At 33.4% G+C, this 19,542-nt stretch overlaps 1 protein-coding gene across 3 annotated transcripts in view; it reads right to left on the reverse strand.

The window, feature by feature from the left end:
- Window positions 1–19,542, reverse strand: part of ADGRD2 (adhesion G protein-coupled receptor D2) — a 1,709,855-nt gene that overhangs the window by 233,644 nt on the left and 1,456,669 nt on the right. The window contains exon 25 of one of the 3 annotated variants that reach the window (XM_044058539.1): window positions 18,334–18,399. The exons of the other annotated variants lie outside the window; for them this stretch is intronic. Coding sequence (XP_043914474.1) covers window positions 18,367–18,399 — 33 coding nt within the window. The 3' untranslated portion in view covers window positions 18,334–18,366. Of the gene's footprint in view, window positions 1–18,333; window positions 18,400–19,542 lie in introns of those variants that run through there. 3 annotated transcript variants of the gene reach the window in all.

The following is a 19,542-nucleotide window of genomic DNA, read 5'->3' on the forward strand; positions in this document are numbered from 1 at the left end:
TCTGTATCATTCTATAATAATGCAGCTCTGTTCCCAAACAGTCCCTCTGTATACGTCTCGTATATCTGTGAGGCATCCCCATAGCCACAGTTGTCATTTTCATTTTAATCTTATTTTCGTCTCACTAACTGTTCTTTCCTTTTCATTTTATCCAGCGAAAGTGAAACATCCTTTGTCCTGTTCCACATTGTAAACCTTTTCCCACAAAACTAAGTTTAGCCATGTATTATTTGCTATAAACAAACATGACTTTTCTAGCAACAGTTAATAATTCATTACCCCAAATATATTTTAAATTTCACACCACTGCCTTATATTTCTGCTGTCACCTTTTCTTCATTCTTTTATGCAAGTAGGTTTACTCCTTGCTAATCATCTTTTACAAAAAAATCCACTACTCCTTCTAAGTACTACAAAAATTCACCAGAGCAAAGCCGTGTTTCCCGTTTAATAATTAATATGTTTCTCCTCTCTTCCACCATAGTTTTCACATCAGTCTGAAAACTCTTTTACATGATGAGGACACGTCTTATATTAAATAAAAAAATAAACTATCTTGATTAAATGGTCTAAAATATTTCTTCTAATGGTCTAAAATATTTCAGAAAAGTTGCTGTAAAAATGGATCTCATATCATGCCTAGGTGCGGATAGACCACAAAATAAAATTCCACAATCTCTGCCAGAATGATGGCTCTGCAATCAATCTTGCCTAACGGGGTGTGAATGAACAAGGGATCAGTTCATTCCTTGGGAGGTGATGGTAAGCAAGCAGCAAGGCACCAATAACATATTTTAAAAGGTTACAAATCTTCATTCACTTTAATCAAAACAGAACTTCCCTTCATTGTTTTTTTTTCTGTACAGTTATATGCTAAAAATTAAAGTTTCTCCACATTATGACTTTGTGGGTAATCTGTTATAGCAGTATCATCTGTTAATTTCTTATTTTGCTGAATAGTACTATTAATTTGACAATTATAACAGTATTTTAGATGTAGTTTTCTACAAAGAAAAAAACAAAACTTTAAATCAAAATGGGAAGAGATGCAAGTCAGAGCAAATTCTGACTCTTTCTTAACATAGTAGCTTACTGCTTAGTCATGCTATAATTACTTAAGTCAATTATATATAAAGTTTAAGCCTTTACTTCTAGGGAATTTGGTATTACACTTGAGAAGAACATTTTCAGTCTGTTGCAATATATGTTAACAGTTGACTTCTCCTTTACAACTTTTACTTCTATCAGACTCAGTACTAATGAAAATACTTTAAACATTGTGCTAAAAACTTACAGAGCAAGAGGTAGAGACCCTTTGCTTTGTTATACAAGTTCCTCTCCCTCATTTCTTGGATCTGCCCTTCTTGCTAGATTTCTAGCTATATGTGGAAAAACACAATCCATTCTAAAATCTTCTGTGTTTCTCTGCACTTTGCATTCCTTCTTTTTAATAACCACATCATTAATAATCATAGATGATGTGAAAATTCAGTGTGTAATCTGTTTAATCTTTTCTTTGCTGGTCCATAACTGTTTTATATTAATGTAACATTTCTCTGACGTGACCCTACTGGTATCTCTAGTCAACGTTTCATACCCAGTTCCAGTGTTCATGTAAATCTGCTGCTCATTCCTCCTTAAACACACTTGCTGGATTCTTAATTCTATAGGTAAAAATGTTAAGCAATAAATAAATCAACTTCTTCCTCCTCAATTTATACCTGGTATATTATTAACAACACGTCACCTAGTTATTGAAAACATGCCACCACCTGGGTGAAAATGTTAAACAATAAAACATTTTCCAAAATGCTTGATTATAACATTTCTTAATTCCTTTATTCAGTATTTTCTTCAATTGTTCCAATTATACAGTCACCGCTGGAGATAATATCTCTTGGGAGCGGACATGCAGTGGTTTGAAAGATTTAATTTTTGGCATTCTGTTTTATGTTTGTTACAAATTCCATAGTTTTCATAACTGTTGCTTAGGACTACAAAACATCTAGAGTTGGCAAATTATCAACAGGTCGACCACTTGTTGCAAGTGCACCCATAAAAAAAAAAAAATATGGTAATACTAGATTTCTTTGAAGTAAAACAAAAAGGGGTCAGGGCTGCTAACAATAGTTCTTTATTTCTACAATTCTGATGTCTTTGGCAATAGCATTCTAAAGAATTTCCTGACCTAAATTCATAAAAGCTCACAACTCTCCATACGTCTCAACCGTACTGAATTCTTTGGTAAATACCAGTTTTAAGGGCAAAATATTGGGGTGCCATGGATTCCTGAGTGACCTCTTTAATTTCCAAATTTCCCAGGGTTTTTTGTTTTTGAAGAATTTGTTCCCGATGTCATCACGTGGAGGCCATGCTCAATGATGTCAGCTTTCAAGAGGTAGACAGACAGTCTGTCAGAATGTCAGGCCATAATTTAATTTAACTTACTTGCTGCAGAGTCAGACTGGTTCACGTGTTTATTCAGGCAGTGGTACAGCAGATCTTTCTTCCCCTGGTTACTCCAAGGTAAGGCAAAAAAAGACTGCTGCATGTTCAAGAGAAATGGCAGTCTTTTCCCTATGTGCTGCATTTGTTTACCAGTGTGTGCTCAGGTGTATTGAGAGAAACAGTCTCCCTATGTTGGTCTTTTTCTTATGTCTGCTCAATGTGCTGCATTTGCTTACCAGTCCTTTTGTTATGTGCAGCTTCTTATGTGTGCTCAAGTGTGTTGAGAGAAGCAGTCATCACTTTGTTAAGCGTTTGTGTTTTCCTTGCAGCAGCTTCTGTACTGAACAGCAGGCGTCACTTGTGTGTGTGTGTGTTTGTGTTGAACAGCATGCATCAGTTTCATGTGTGTGGGTAGGCATCACTTTTGTGTGTGTGTGTGTGTGTGTGTGTGTGTGTGTGTGTGTGTGTGTGTGTGTGTGTGTGTGTGTGTGTGTGTGTGTGTGTGTGTGTGTGTGAAATGCCCCAGTTAGGTATAACTGGTGGTTAGGGTTACTCAGATTCAAGCCCTGTACCTTAGGTACAAGGAGCCACTTGTGATTCAAGGAGTTAAGTTTTACAGAATGTCTGGAATGTTTGGCTCATACCTTTCGTCTGTTCCTCTTAAAATTTGGGGTTTTCTGGCAAATCAGTGAGAACTGAATTCACTAAATAATGATAGCCATTTAAGTTTCAGTCTTCCAATCTTTCAGAAAATGTATGGTAACACAAAACATTTTATTCTAGCAACTTTTCTAAGATTATACAAGCAATGTTTAAAATGTGTCCCTGGTTTTGGGGCCTTTATCCCCCCAATACATTTTGGCTTTTTCCAGATTTCTTGTGCTGCATAGTTCTTCAGGGGGAGAGAAGTTTAGTGCTGCTTATGCCAAATCTGTTTGTGTTGATAGTAGCACAACAGGTCGAATACTTACCTTTTGATGCAGAAGGTTGTGGGTTCTACTCCCACAGTATGTAGATGGATTGCTGATACTGTACTGTATTTTACGTTTAAAGGTGGTGGATGCAGCAGTCCTGAGAATGTCCTCTTTGGGGAGATACCTAGTAACTATGAACCTGATATCAGTTTGCCATCCATTCCCTACTGCAATATTACTAGCTTATTTTTTTAAGTAAAGAATGATAATAAAGTCAGCCCAAACGATAAATGCACTTGTACCAAGTAAAAAATAAATTCGAAAAGCAGGTAATAGTGCAAAGGAACGAGTTTAAAATAAACGTTTCAAACTTGATATTCTCTCAGACATCCAGTTCCAAGTCTGTTAATATAAATACGTTTATTGACATATACAAACGAAAACAAATAGAACACGGATAAGCGCTTTCACTAAGATTAGCTTCTTCAGATCCTGCAGACAGTGAATAAATGCAGCATATTTTATAGTGAACATAATAGAATAATTGAAGCAATTAAATAGATTAATTAAAAACAGCTTAAATACAATTACATAAATAAGGGAAACAACAATATAGCTAAAATATGTATACATTTTAAAAGAGTGTGTATGTACATCAAAAAAATAAAAATTTTTTGAATCTCATAAATATAAACAGAGTATTTGTACATTTAAAACCATGAGACATATATATAACAAATCATCTTCATGTAAAATGAATGGTGCCAATAAAATCTATGCATAAATAAATATATATATATGTATAAAGTCATAATGTAAACTTATATATCTATGTAGAAATTGATGGTATGTATAATAAATAAGTGAACAAACAACTGAATAGACAATTAGGAATGCTGGTTTAAATATGCATATGATACATGATAAGGCTTGTATATATGACCATGGATTTATTTAGTTTATACTTATTGAAGTTGAAAGATGATGTAATATACAAATAGATATATGTATAATATGTATGTAAGAATTATAAATAAATAAATAAGTAATGAGATTGTAAAAAGTGTAGTGTATATATATATATATATATATATATATATATATATATATGTAAATATTAATAATATATGTGTGTCTATATGGGAAAAAATATAAATATATAAATATATAAATATAAATATGTATATATGTGTCTGAAAACAAGGTGAATGTTGGAAATATTTAAAACAGAATGAATGTTAAAATTTTAAAAAGTGTGTATGGAATGTTAAGAAGATTAAAAGATGTGAAAATAGTGTTAGGTATAATTGTTGAAAAATGTGTATGTGTGAATGCTTCCTGAGACTGATGAATGGAATTACTATTAGGAGAAATAAATGTATGTATTCTGGTATATTTAGTCATAGGTAAATATATATATATATATTTATTTATTTAATATGTCTGCGTTGTTTAAGGTAGGGCTTTATTGATGCCCTTTCATTCAGACCATGTCCCTTGTCTGCTCTGAGTTGGATAATCCAGCCACTTTCCCTTCCTTCTGTGTGGCATCTTATATTCCCTCCCCTTTCATTTGGTGTTATTACTTCCAACACTCTGAATGTGAATGTGTGGGAGTCGCCTACCTGCATTATGTGTTTAGCTAAAGCATTGTTGAGATTTTTCTTTCTAATGCTGTAACAGTGTTCCCTCATCCTATCACGTAGGCATCTATTGGTTTTGCCTACGTAGAATGAGGAGCATAGTGTACATACTGCTAGATACACCACATTGCAGGTCATACAATTGGCTTCTGCAGTAATATGAATTTCTTTATTCAAATCTGGGTGGATAAAAATAGAGTCAGTATTTATTAGGGAACAAAAATTACAATGTCCGCATGGTCTGGTGCTCCCATCTAATGATGTATCTTTTCTGTCCTTATTGTAACATAATAACCTTTTTAAATTTCTTTTATTTCTATATAGGAACGATGGGTTATCACCTACTATACCTTTAATTCCATCATCGGACATTAAAATATCCCAATGTTTGTTTATAATATATTTGATTTCATTATTGTCCCTTGTAAAATATGTAGAAAATTTTACTTTATGTGGATTTGAGACATTAATGTTATCTTTTGTGGTACTTGGTCCAAAGTAAGGTGCACCTCTATTTGCACGTGTATCTACTGTTACCTTTAAATGTTCCATTATCTCATTGGAACTATATCCCCTTTCTAATAAGTTATTTTTTAAAACATTTAAGTCACTTTCTAAACCAGTCTCAGTTGAATTCATCCTGGACATTCGAAGGGCTTGACCCTTCATTATGTTTTTAAAAACATACGTTGGATGCATACTATTTCTAAATAAAAGCATGTTCCGATGACAGTTTTTTCTGTGAATGCCTGTGTTGATTATTCCACATGGTAATTTTTCAAAAAAAGATCTAAAAAATCAATCTTGAATGTGTTCCAATTTGCTGTGAATTTTAAACAAGTATTCATATTGTTCACAACAGTGATAAAATTATGTAAATCACTCAATTGACCATCCCATAAAATAAATAAATCATCTACAAAGCGCCGATAAAATTGTACATTGGATTTAAATAGCATGTCCTGAAAAAGGACTGTTTCCTCCCATTGGGCCAGGAACATGTTGGCGTAGCTATTGGCACATGGAGTGCCCATAGCTACGCCATCACACTGCCTGTAAATGTCATTGTCAAAAATGAACACATTGTTTTCCAAGATTATTTCTAAAAAATGTGTTATCAAATCTATTAAAATGTCAGAGTATTCACTGTGATTTTTCAAATAAGAGCTGACAAACGTAATTCCCAAAACATTGGGAATTACTGTGAATAGTGATTCTACATCTAGAGTGACAAATATTAAATTTTCTATAGATGAGCAACCCTTTAAATTGTCGTATAAATCTGCTAAAAATTGCTTTGAGTCACGTAACACATATGGATTAGTGTCGAGAATACATCTTAGATGTTTTTCAATGAAAACTGATAAGTGTTCAGTCACCCAACCTCTTCCCGAGACTATTGGACTCATTGGTGGGTCAGAGGGATTTTTATGAATTTTCGGTAGGCCTTGAATAATTGGGATGGTGGGTGTTTCTATATGTAAATATTCATATAAATTTTTGTTAATCAGGCCGCTTCTGTAGATGTCTAATAAAATATTGTATATATCAATGCATTTTTTATTTACAGTTTCAATATTTTCCTTAATATAAAATTTATCTTGTAACATTAATTTCATTTTCTGTATATAATGTTCACTATTTAGAATTACTATTCCTGATCCCTTGTCTGCAGGTCTGATTGAAATATTTGACTCATTCTTTAGTTTATTTAAGCTAGTTCTTTCTTTATAATTTAAATTGTCAAATCTTTTCTTATTTCTTTTTTCATAGTGTTTTTTATCATTAAAAAACTTATGAAACTCGTCCTCAGTGACTTTAAAGTATGCCTCTACTAGAGGGTGATTAGCTGGTATAAAATCACTTAAATTTTTAAAAACAAAGGGTCGTTTGTTACTGTTGGTACTTGTATTATGTGTAGTAGCTTCATCTTTTGAGCCAAACATGTACTTCAACATAATATTGCGACAAAAGATTTTTAAGTCTGTAATTGTGTCAGTAATCATACTAGTATGAGGTATGAAATTTAAACCCTTATTTAAAAGTTTCACATCATCATTTGTTAATTCAAAACTAGATAAATTAAATATTAACCCTAGTGATTGTTGTTCCACATTTTCTTCAGGGTTGTGGATTGGGGAGCTTCTCCTGATATCTTTCTTTTCTGCCTCCCTCTGCTCATTGATCGGGCCCTTCTTGGCCCTCTGTCTTGACGTATGGCTAAAGGGAAAGATAATCCAGTTGTTGATTCCATGTTGTTAATATTTCCTTTTATCTTTGGTCTCACTACTGGTGTAGATGGTGCATTGCTATTAGTGTTGGCATTAGTAATGCTTACTTTAGGATATAAATTCTGATTTGTAATGTCACTTGTGTATGTTAAATGTATGACATCAGATGAATCATTACAACTATTATCTATTTCATTGCATAATGTTATTTGTCCATCTGAAAAAGTTGTTAAATGACTGTTGTTCCCATGTTTTTCATTGGAACCAGTTATATTAGTTATACTTTTGTTGGTTTCTTTGGCATTCATATTGACTGGGTCATTTAAAATAGTGACATTAATTTCATCAGATTTCTGTGCATTTTTATTAATGCTAATATCACATTCAACTTGGTCATGCATTGTGTTGTAACTGTTGCTTATATGGGAATTAGTAGTAGAAGGCCTTTCGTTAGTATTCACAACAACTGGTACATTTCTAGCAACATTATTAGTATTTGAAACGTACCTAGGCCAAGTAAAGACATTACCATTTTTAAAATCTCTAAAATCTCTCTCTACTTTTGATTTCTTTTGTTGAAACAGTTTGTGTTAAGTAGCTGCTACACAGTCCAACATATTTTCAAATAATGCATTAACAACACTTTCCGTAAAACTATCAAAAAGTTCTGTTTGCTTAGCATTAATAGTGTTTATTAATATTTTTTCTTCTGGCAGAAAAAAGTCTATTAATAATTGTAGGTACTTATGGCTAGTATCAATGTTGATACGCTGCCATAGTGCCAGTAATTCGGGATAGTCCTGCCCTTGACTGGGCATTAAAAAAACTCTTAATCCGCGTGGTATTATGTTGTTTTGTAGGCAGAATTCAAAATGTAATCGTTGAATCTGCAAGCGTTTCAATTTGTAAAAGTCTTTTTCGATATCACCAAGTATTCTGTTTAGTTTCTCCATGTCAACCATCGGCTTTTCACTTTCGTTCACAGCAGTGTTATCTTCCAAGAACCATCCTGGAATGGAAGGTCCGTTTAAGTATTTCGGGCGTAACTCAAGCGCTTCCTTACCCCGATGTTCAGTTCTAAGATTCTGCATGGTGGTAACTGCGTCTACGCCTCGGTGTTCACCTCCTGGCTTACGCATGGTATTAACTGTGTCTATGCCCCGGTATTCACCTCCTGGCTTTTGAATAGTATTAACAGTTTCTGCATCCCGATATTCACCTCCTGGTTTGTGCATGGTTTTTGCATTGTCTACGCCTCGATTTTCACTTCCTGGTTTGTAGGCAAGTTCTATGTCTGTCATCGTGACTTGGTTAAAGATTTTTAAAATAAAGCTCCTCGTTCCTCGAATTGGTCTGGCAAATTGGATAAGTAAAGAATGATAATAAAGTCAGCCCAAACGATAAATGCACTTGTACCAAGTAAAAAATAAATTCTAAAGCAGGTAATAGTGCAAAGGCGAGTTTAAAATAAGCGTTTCAAACTTGATATTCTCTCAGACATCAAGTTCCAAGTCTGTTAATATAAATACGTTTATTGACATATACAAACGAAAACAAATAGAACACGGATAAGCGCTTTCACTAAGGTTAGCTTCTTCAGATCCTGCAGACAGTGAATAAATGCAGCATATTTTATAGTGAACATAATAGAATAATTGAGGCAATTAAATAGATTAATTAAAAACAGCTTGGATACAATTACATAGATAAGAGAAACAACAATATAGCTAAAATATCTATACATTTTAAAAGGGTGTGTATGTACATCACAAAAATAAAAAATGAAAAATAAAAAATAAAAAATTTAAAAATAAAAAATTAAAATAAAAAATTAAAAATAAAAAAATTAAAAAATTTAAAAAATTTATGAGATTCAAAATTTTTTATTTTTGTGATGTACATACACACCCTTTTAAAATGTATACATATATTTAGCTATATTGTTGTTTCTCTTATCTATGTAATTGTATCCAAGCTGTTTTTAATTAATCTATTTAATTGCCTCAATTATTCTATTATGTTCACTATAAAATATGCTGCATTTATTCACTGTCTGCAGGATCTGAAGAAGCTAACCTTAGTGAAAGCGCTTATCCGTGTTCTATTTGTTTTCGTTTGTATATGTCAATAAACGTATTTATATTAACAGACTTGGAACTGGATGTCTGAGAGAATATCAAGTTTGAAACGTTTATTTTAAACTCGTTCCTTTGCACTATTACCTGCTTTTCGAATTTATTTTTTACTTGGTACAAGTGCATTTATCGTTTGGGCTGACTTTATTATCATTCTTTACTTATCCAATTTGCCAGACCAATTCGAGGAACGAGGAGCTTTATTTTAAAAATCTTTAACCAAGTCACGATGACAGACATAGAACTTGCCTACAAACCAGGAAGTGAAAATCGAGGCGTAGACAATGCAAAAACCATGCACAAACCAGGAGGTGAATATCGGGATGCAGAAACTGTTAATACTATTCAAAAGCCAGGAGGTGAATACCGGGGCATAGACACAGTTAATACCATGCGTAAGCCAGGAGGTGAACACCGAGGCGTAGACGCAGTTACCACCATGCAGAATCTTAGAACTGAACATCGGGGTAAGGAAGCGCTTGAGTTACGCTTCCGGAAATACTTAAACGGACCTTCCATTCCAGGATGGTTCTTGGAAGATAACACTGCTGCGAACGAAAGTGAAAAGCCGATGGTTGACATGGAGAAACTAAACAGAATACTTGGTGATATCGAAAAAGACTTTTACAAATTGAAACGCTTGCAGATTCAACGATTACATTTTGAATTCTGCCTACAAAACAACATAATACCACGCGGATTAAGAGTTTTTTCAATGCCCAGTCAAGGGCAGGACTATCCCGAATTACTGGCACTATGGCAGCGTATCAACATTGATACTAGCCGTAAGTACCTACAATTATTAATAGACTTTTTTCTGCCAGAAGAAAAAATATTAATAAACACTATTAATGCTAAGCAAACAGAACTTTTTGATAGTTTTACGGAAAGTGTTGTTAATGCATTATTTGAAAATATGTTGGACTGTGTAGCAGCTTACGAACACAAACTGTTTCAACAAAAGAAATCAAAAGTAGAGAGAGATTTTAGAGATTTTAAAAATGGTAATGTCTTTACTTGGCCTAGGTACGTTTCAAATACTAATAATGTTGCTAGAAATGTACCAGTTGTTGTGAATACTAACGAAAGGCCTTCTACTACTAATTCCCATATAAGCAACAGTTACAACACAATGCATGACCAAGTTGAATGTGATATTAGCATTAATAAAAATGCACAGAAATCTGATGAAATTAATGTCACTATTTTAAATGACCCAGTCAATATGAATGCCAAAGAAACCAACAAAAGTATAACTAATATAACTGGTTCCAATGAAAAACATGGGAACAACAGTCATTTAACAACTTTTTCAGATGGACAAATAACATTATGCAATGAAATAGATAATAGTTGTAATGATTCATCTGATGTCATACATTTAACATACACAAGTGACATTACAAATCAGAATTTATATCCTAAAGTAAGCATTACTAATGCCAACACTAATAGCAATGCACCATCTACACCAGTAGTGAGACCAAAGATAAAAGGAAATATTAACAACATGGAATCAACAACTGGATTATCTTTCCCTTTAGCCATACGTCAAGACAGAGGGCCAAGAAGGGCCCGATCAATGAGCAGAGGGAGGCAGAAAAGAAAGATATCAGGAGAAGCTCCCCAATCCACAACCCTGAAGAAAATGTGGAACAACAATCACTAGGGTTAATATTTAATTTATCTAGTTTTGAATTAACAAATGATGATGTGAAACTTTTAAATAAGGGTTTAAATTTCATACCTCATACTAATAGTATGATTACTGACACAATTACAGACTTAAAAATCTTTTGTCGCAATATTATGTTGAAGTACATGTTTGGCTCAAAAGATGAAGCTACTACACATAATACAAGTACCAACAGTAACAAACGACCCTTTGTTTTTAAAAATTTAAGTGATTTTATACCAGCTAATCACCCTCTAGTAGAGGCATACTTTAAAGTCACTGAGGACGAGTTTCATAAGTTTTTTAATGATAAAAAACACTATGAAAAAAGAAATAAGAAAAGATTTGACAATTTAAATTATAAAGAAAGAACTAGCTTAAATAAACTAAAGAATGAGTCAAATATTTCAATCAGACCTGCAGACAAGGGATCAGGAATAGTAATTCTAAATAGTGAACATTATATACAGAAAATGAAATTAATGTTACAAGATAAATTTTATATTAAGGAAAATATTGAAACTGTAAATAAAAAATGCATTGATATATACAATATTTTATTAGACATCTACAGAAGCGGCCTGATTAACAAAAATTTATATGAATATTTACATATAGAAACACCCACCATCCCAATTATTCAAGGCCTACCGAAAATTCATAAAAATCCCTCTGACCCACCAATGAGACCAAGAGTCTCGGGAAGAGGTTGGGTGACTGAACACTTATCAGTTTTCATTGAAAAACATCTAAGATGTATTCTCGACACTAATCCATATGTGTTACGTGACTCAAAGCAATTTTTAGCAGATTTATACGACAATTTAAAGGGTTGCTCATCTATAGAAAATGTAATATTTGTCACTCTAGATGTAGAATCACTATTCACAGTAATTCCCAATGTTTTGGGAATTACGTTTGTCAGCTCATTTGAAAAATCACAGTGAATACTCTGACATTTTAATAGATTTGATAACACATTTTTTAGAAATAATCTTGGAAAACAATGTGTTCATTTTTGACAATGACATTTACAGGCAGTGTGATGGCGTAGCTATGGGCACTCCATGTGCCAATAGCTACGCCAACATGTTCCTGGCCCAATGGGAGGAAACAGTCCTTTTTCAGGACATGCTATTTAAATCCAATGTACAATTTTATCGGCGCTTTGTAGATGATTTATTTATTTTATGGGATGGTCAATTGAGTGATTTACATAATTTTATCACTGTTGTGAACAATATGAATACTTGTTTAAAATTCACAGCAAATTGGAACACATTCAAGATTGATTTTTTAGATCTTTTTGTTGAAAAATTACCATGTGGAATAATCAACACAGGCATTCACAGAAAAAACTGTCATCGGAACATACTTTTATTTAGAAATAGTATGCATCCAACGTATGTTTTTAAAAACATAATGAAGGGTCAAGCCCTTCGAATGTCCAGGATGAATTCAACTGAGACTGGTTTAGAAAGTGACTTAAATGTTTTAAAAAATAACTTATTAGAAAGGGGATATAGTTCCAATGAGATAATGGAACATTTAAAGGTAACAGTAGATACACGTGCAAATAGAGGTGCACCTTACTTTGGACCAAGTACCACAAAAGATAACATTAATGTCTCAAATCCACATAAAGTAAAATTTTCTACATATTTTACAAGGGACAATAATGAAATCAAATATATTATAAACAAACATTGGGATATTTTAATGTCCGATGATGGAATTAAAGGTATAGTAGGTGATAACCCATCGTTCCTATATAGAAATAAAAGAAATTTAAAAAGGTTATTATGTTACAATAAGGACAGAAAAGATACATCATTAGATGGGAGCACCAGACCATGCGGACATTGTAATTTTTGTTCCCTAATAAATACTGACTCTATTTTTATCCACCCAGATTTGAATAAAGAAATTCATATTACTGCAGAAGCCAATTGTATGACCTGCAATGTGGTGTATCTAGCAGTATGTACACTATGCTCCTCATTCTACGTAGGCAAAACCAATAGATGCCTACGTGATAGGATGAGGGAACACTGTTACAGCATTAGAAAGAAAAATCTCAACAATGCTTTAGCTAAACACATAATGCAGGTAGGCGACTCACACATTCACATTCAGAGTGTTGGAAGTAATAACACCAAATGAAAGGGGAGGGAATATAAGATGCCACACAGAAGGAAGGGAAAGTGGCTGGATTATCCAACTCAGAGCAGACAAGGGACATGGTCTGAATGAAAGGGCATCAATAAAGCCCTACCTTAAACAACGCAGACATATTAAATAAATAAATATATATATATATATTTACCTATGACTAAATATACCAGAATACATACATTTATTTCTCCTAATAGTAATTCCATTCATCAGTCTCAGGAAGCATTCACACATACACATTTTTCAACAATTATACCTAACACTATTTTCACATCTTTTAATCTTCTTAACATTCCATACACACTTTTTAAAATTTTAACATTCATTCTGTTTTAAATATTTCCAACATTCACCTTGTTTTCAGACACATATATACATATTTATATTTATATATTTATATTTTTTCCCATATAGACACACATATATTATTAATATTTACATATATATATATATATATATATATACACTACACTTTTTACAATCTCATTACTTATTTATTTATTTATAATTCTTACATACATATTATACATATATCTATTTGCATATTACATCATTCTTCAACTTTAATATGTATAAACTAAATACATTCATGGTCATATATACAAGCCTTACCATGTATCATTGTATATTTAAACCAGCATTCCTAATTGTTTATTTAGCTGATTGTTTACTTATTTATTTATTATACATACCATCATTTCTTATATAGATATATAAGTTTACATGATGACCTTATACATATATATATATTTATTTATGCATAGATTTTATTAGTACTATTAATTATACATGAAGATGATTTGATATATATATGTCTCATGTTTTTTAAATGTACAAATATTCTGTTTACATTTATGAGATTCAAAATTTTTTATTTTTGTGATGTACATACACACCCTTTTAAAATGTATACATATTTTAGCTATATTGTTGTTTCTCTTATCTATGTAATTGTATCCAAGCTGTTTTTAATTAATCTATTTAATTGCCTCAATTATTCTATTATGTTCACTATAAAATATGCTGCATTTATTCACTGTCTGCAGGATCTGAAGAAGCTAACCTTAGTGAAAGCGCTTATCCGTGTTCTATTTGTTTTCGTTTGTATATGTCAATAAACGTATTTATATTAACAGACTTGGAACTGGATGTCTGAGAGAATATCAAGTTTGAAACGTTTATTTTAAACTCGTTCCTTTGCACTATTACCTGCTTTTCGAATTTAGCTTATTTTTTTAATGTAACATAGACAATTTATTCTGCAAGGGCAACAGACATTTTATTTGTAGATGAAACAATGAAAAATAAAGTTGTTTGCTAGCAGCGACCTCTTCATTAATTACAGATCTCTTTAATGTGGACTTATTTAGATTACTTTTACTTCTGCAGAGATTGTGCATATTTACTGATACTGGTAGATTGTAGAAGTTTGAGTAGACTTTTATGATGGAAATGTTCTGAACTGGGCAGATTTGTCATTATTGGTTCATGCATTGTGTTTCATTGCTTACTGGAAAAATGTTCAGAACAATAAATTTAACACTCACTCTAACAAGTGTGCTGTATTATACAAGGAATATAATTTAATACAATCAGGAAGGTGCATCAAAGAACACATGTATGTCTCATATGCATGAGGCCTAAGATTTGAAAACAGCCCAAAGGTAATCTTTATCCACCACTGGCCAGATGCATTTTCTCTGAATGTGGGTTTCAATGCTGTTTCAATGAATGTGAGTTTCAAGGGCAGGGAGGTTTTAATGCTGTCTATTTTCATTATGAGACTGTATTGCTTTCTTTAGCAGATATCTATTAGTGTTTGTGCTATAAAATGTAAAATAAAAGTTTTAAATGAAATCCAAATAATCACTGTAGGAGTAAAGCAGTATGCACATTACAGTATTTATGGTAAATGGGGTGAAATAGCCAAGTAACAGGAAATTGGAATGGCTGCAGGGGGTGGGCTGTGTAAGGTGGGGCACCATTTGACCATGATTATGTGAGGGGGAAGGGTGGCAAACTCAAAGAAAGCCCTGGGGGGGGGCACAAACTCTAGCTATGCCACTGATCAATAGGCCATGGAGAATATCTTTTGGAGGTCCTAGCATACTATAATATTCTTTTGCTAAGATTAGAATATTACCTACCATTAAATGCCCTACATTTATCACAAAACCCACATACTGCAAGTCACCAAAAACAAAATCCTAAGGTTCCTTGTCTTTTCCCTTTCCAGTGTACATCATTGCTACGCATTTAAAAAAATGGTTACTAAAAATGGGTCTGGGCTATATTTTGTTTGTCTGTTCTTCAGTTTGCATTTGAAAGTTGGTACCCCACAGTTCCATTGGAGTGGGTGGGGTTACATAAGTATGCATGCAAATTTTATATTAAATCAGCATACAAATTTGTACCTATTTTTCATGGGCCTTTGTCCATATTATTGATGTCCCCAGCTTGAGAGGTATGCAACTCTCATAACTCTAGTGTGAATGTTTCATGGACTTTCTGCCAGAGAAAATGCATCAGAGGCACAGACAACAACAGTCTCCTACACTGCAGCTCAAACATACCACAAAATGTCAGCACGAGGCTACCAATTATACCCATATATGCACACAGTAACCTGATAATTTTCTGTATTTTGCTTTTGTGTAGAATAATGCATTATCGAGACACATTCTATTTATCTTGCTGACCTCTGTGAAATGTTTTTGTCATCATGGCTTTGCCTCATCTCAGAGCTGCATCAGTCATTTATTTTTTAAACTGTCACCATCAGCTGTTCTGTTCTAACAGCTCCTTCTCTGTGGATACCCCTTTAATAACAACACTTCTTCAATTTCTGATATTTTCATCAGTAGCATTGGGTACTCTCAATACATTTTCTAAAACACTATCAGAAGGATTCTGACTTAAATCTGACCTGTTATAATAACAAAAATTGACAGTATTATGTTGATATACACCAACAATGTATGTGATATAGTTAATAAAAGGAAAATAACATTATGTGAAACATATTGTGGATATATACAATATGTACATTAAGGTATAGAATTGAAGATAGGAAAGTGGTTTGAGTATCAGATATTTATATAATATTGTATGTTGAGGTATTTGCTTATCAAGCAATTTGTACCCTACTTAGAGTATTATAATGACCTTGCATGACAGCTGATGAAAATCTGAGCTAAAGTTTTGAGCAAAGAACAAAGTTATGATGCCAGCATCATATTGACACGAGTAAAAATCATAAAAAATGAAACTGACTAGTTTATGAGTAATATTTATTTTGTGAAATGAAGCCTCTTAACTGGCATTTACGTTTCTGTGGATAAACATACTCACCAGATATTTTTTCTAACCACTTCAGCACTAGCCAAGCAGCAGATTCCCACTGCAAATTCAGAGAGTAAGTGCTTTCCATGACACTGTTAAAATTTCAGTACAGCTGATACTAAGAGGATTATTTAGTTTGGAGCATTCCTTCTTTCTGAAGTACAGATCTCATACAAGGTGTGTAGGTGTGTGTGTGTGTGTGTGTGTGTGTGTGTGTGTGTGTGTGTGTGTGTGTGTGTGTGTGTGTGTGTGTGCGTGTGTGGTGGGGGGGGGGGCAGCATAGGTTTTGACCCCTCTGCACAAAATGCCTTTAATGTGCAACAGTGAGTTCCACACTTTGCTGTTACTATAGGTAACACACAACTAATTATTCTTAGTCTGGGCGAACAATCTATGTCTCAGATTTCTAGTAGATTGCCCTGTACAGTGCTTCGTAAAAGCTTTCTGTAAATAATTGGGTTTGATTTTTTCAAGCTCATTCTGCATACTGTGTGACTGGGAGAGTAGCTTAACTAGAAATTGTTCTTGGGCTAGCATGGAAAACAAACATTTCTGACTAATGTGTTTGCCCAGGTAACAACAAACAGAACACTTGAGGTTTCGTTTCTGACATAACCAACTATAAACAGTAAATGTGCATAATTTAACGGTCATTTTCAGAATGGCAATGAAAATGAAACAATAATTTATAACTTATGCAAAATGAATCGGGCCTAGTATCCAAACAACCAGCTGCAAACAATATCAAGAATGATACCATTTTAATGAAAAGCTTAAAATAATTTTATTTAAGAAGAAATAAGTCAGTTCAGAGGAGGAGAAGAATGTATTCTTAAAATAAGTCTCTTTGGGGTGCTGTAATACTTTTTGCAGTTAGCAGTGATCATGTCTCAAAAGCGAGAGATGCAGGTTGGTTTCCAGCTGTGAAGCCAATCAAAAACTCACAGCATGAATTGAACAAAGCTTTATAAGAAACATAGATAGCCCGCATCCACAAATGTTAAGTAATAAGTGATAGACAATCACTTTGCAAACTTGTGAACTTGTTTGTAAAAGACACAAGGAAAGGGACTGCACATGAACATCAGTGCCTTGCTGAAGAGGGTGAGACCTACACTGCAGCTAACACAAAGGTTAGCACAGAGTGTATCTAAATAGTACTGCATATGTAAATAAGAAGTGAACAGATATATCCAGCTTCACACAAAATGTTGATATACATTTGAAATATGTCAGACTATTCCTTCAACAGTACCACAGAAAACATTCTGGAGAAATATTGATTTTTTAGCTATTGAGTGACATAAATTGGAAAAATGACAGATGGATGTATTACTACCTAAAGTTGAAGTCACACCTTTTTTTCTGCAAGCCATGTACCATGCAGGCAATCTATGTAGGATACACACTCAGCACTCCTGTCTCTAATTTTAAGAAAATTGTCCTTTTAGATATCCAAGTTAAGACAAATATTATTTTTTGTGCATTCATCTGCTTATATAAGATAATAGCTAGTGGCTAGTGATATACTGTTCTAGAAAGTAAACTATATACTATCAGTTCAGAAAGTGAGCAAGCAATTGTAGTAGAGTTAAAAGGCTTAAGCCCTACACTATAATATTTTTCAAAGCAGAAAGATCCAGGTGCCAGCTGAAGTCAAAGTTAAGCAAATCCTTATGGGACAGCTAAACAAACTGCATTCACTGAAAGTAAATATTTTGATGACATGCTTTTCTGTGGTTTGCTACTTGCAAGAAAAGTATGCACTTACCTGCATTTACTGTTGTGTGTTAAAAATACCATTTAGATAGAAGAGACTTGCAAAACCACCTGTCTCTGTTAAAAAAAATCAGTCCAATTACAAAGAAAACAAGAAATGCAAATGGTCATATTCATTTAACTGACTATGCTTAATCAGTTGACTGACATAGAAGCATAACATGTACATGTTCACCTATTGCCAAAGATCAAGAATGACCTTAGACTTACTGCAGAGTCAGCAAGTGGAATAATGAATGAACATATATGTGAATAACAGCTCTGACACTCAAGGATGAGGGTTTGGATCCTGTCAAGCACTACCCTAACCCTTACAAGCAGATGACAGCTGGCATGCGCTTGACATTTTCAGTGGGAATATGGCATCAGGGGTCTAGCCAAGTACAAGCCATCTTACAATGATACACACTTTTTTTTAGAATTATTTATTTTGTTGAAATGAAACACCTAAAGTTAAAATAAAAAAATACAGCATATTTACTATGCTTTTCATTTATGTGAATTGATTGGTTTTGACTGCCAGGATTGGGCATTCGGTTGAAATGCTAGATGGTTAGCATCTGTTTAATTCATTAAATTTGGTCGACAAGTACACTAGATTGACAGTCTCTGGGTAGGGGAATATTCTCTTTCCCTGGAGACTGTGCATTCCCACAGTTAGCATATATTTAGCAAGGGCTGGGGAGGGGGTACATGGGGCTTGCCCCCCTGCAAAAAAAGAATGTTATTTGTTTGTTTTTTTCATTTAAGTCTGCATGCTCTGAGGTTTTTCTCAGCATGTGTGGTAATGTGCTGACATTTGCTTTGTCAACCTTTTGTGGTTAGCTTTTTTGACATCATCCTTGCTGATTTGTTGACTCAAATAAGTATACCTATATACCATATATATATATATATATATATATATATATATATATATATATATATATATATATATAAAATCCCAAAAGCAATAGGTGCATGCCAATATGATTGCGGTGCTTGGAAAGTAATACTAAAGCACCAAAACAAGTTTCCAGCACTCGCATGACATCTTCAACATCTCCAAATGTAAATCCGAAAAAAGGGACCCAAACACTAGAAGCAGTGTGATGTATTTAATCCAAGTGAAATACACAGAGCAAACATTCAGATAATCCACACAGCAGCCATACTGCTTACTAAGACAGACCGGTTTCGCCCCCTGGCATCATCAGTGTG

The sequence above is a fragment of the Protopterus annectens genome, chromosome 16.part0 (genome assembly GCF_019279795.1).
Source record: "Protopterus annectens isolate FY-2018-M chromosome 16.part0, PAN1.0, whole genome shotgun sequence".
In the NCBI taxonomy this organism is placed as follows: domain Eukaryota; kingdom Metazoa; phylum Chordata; order Ceratodontiformes; family Protopteridae; genus Protopterus; species Protopterus annectens.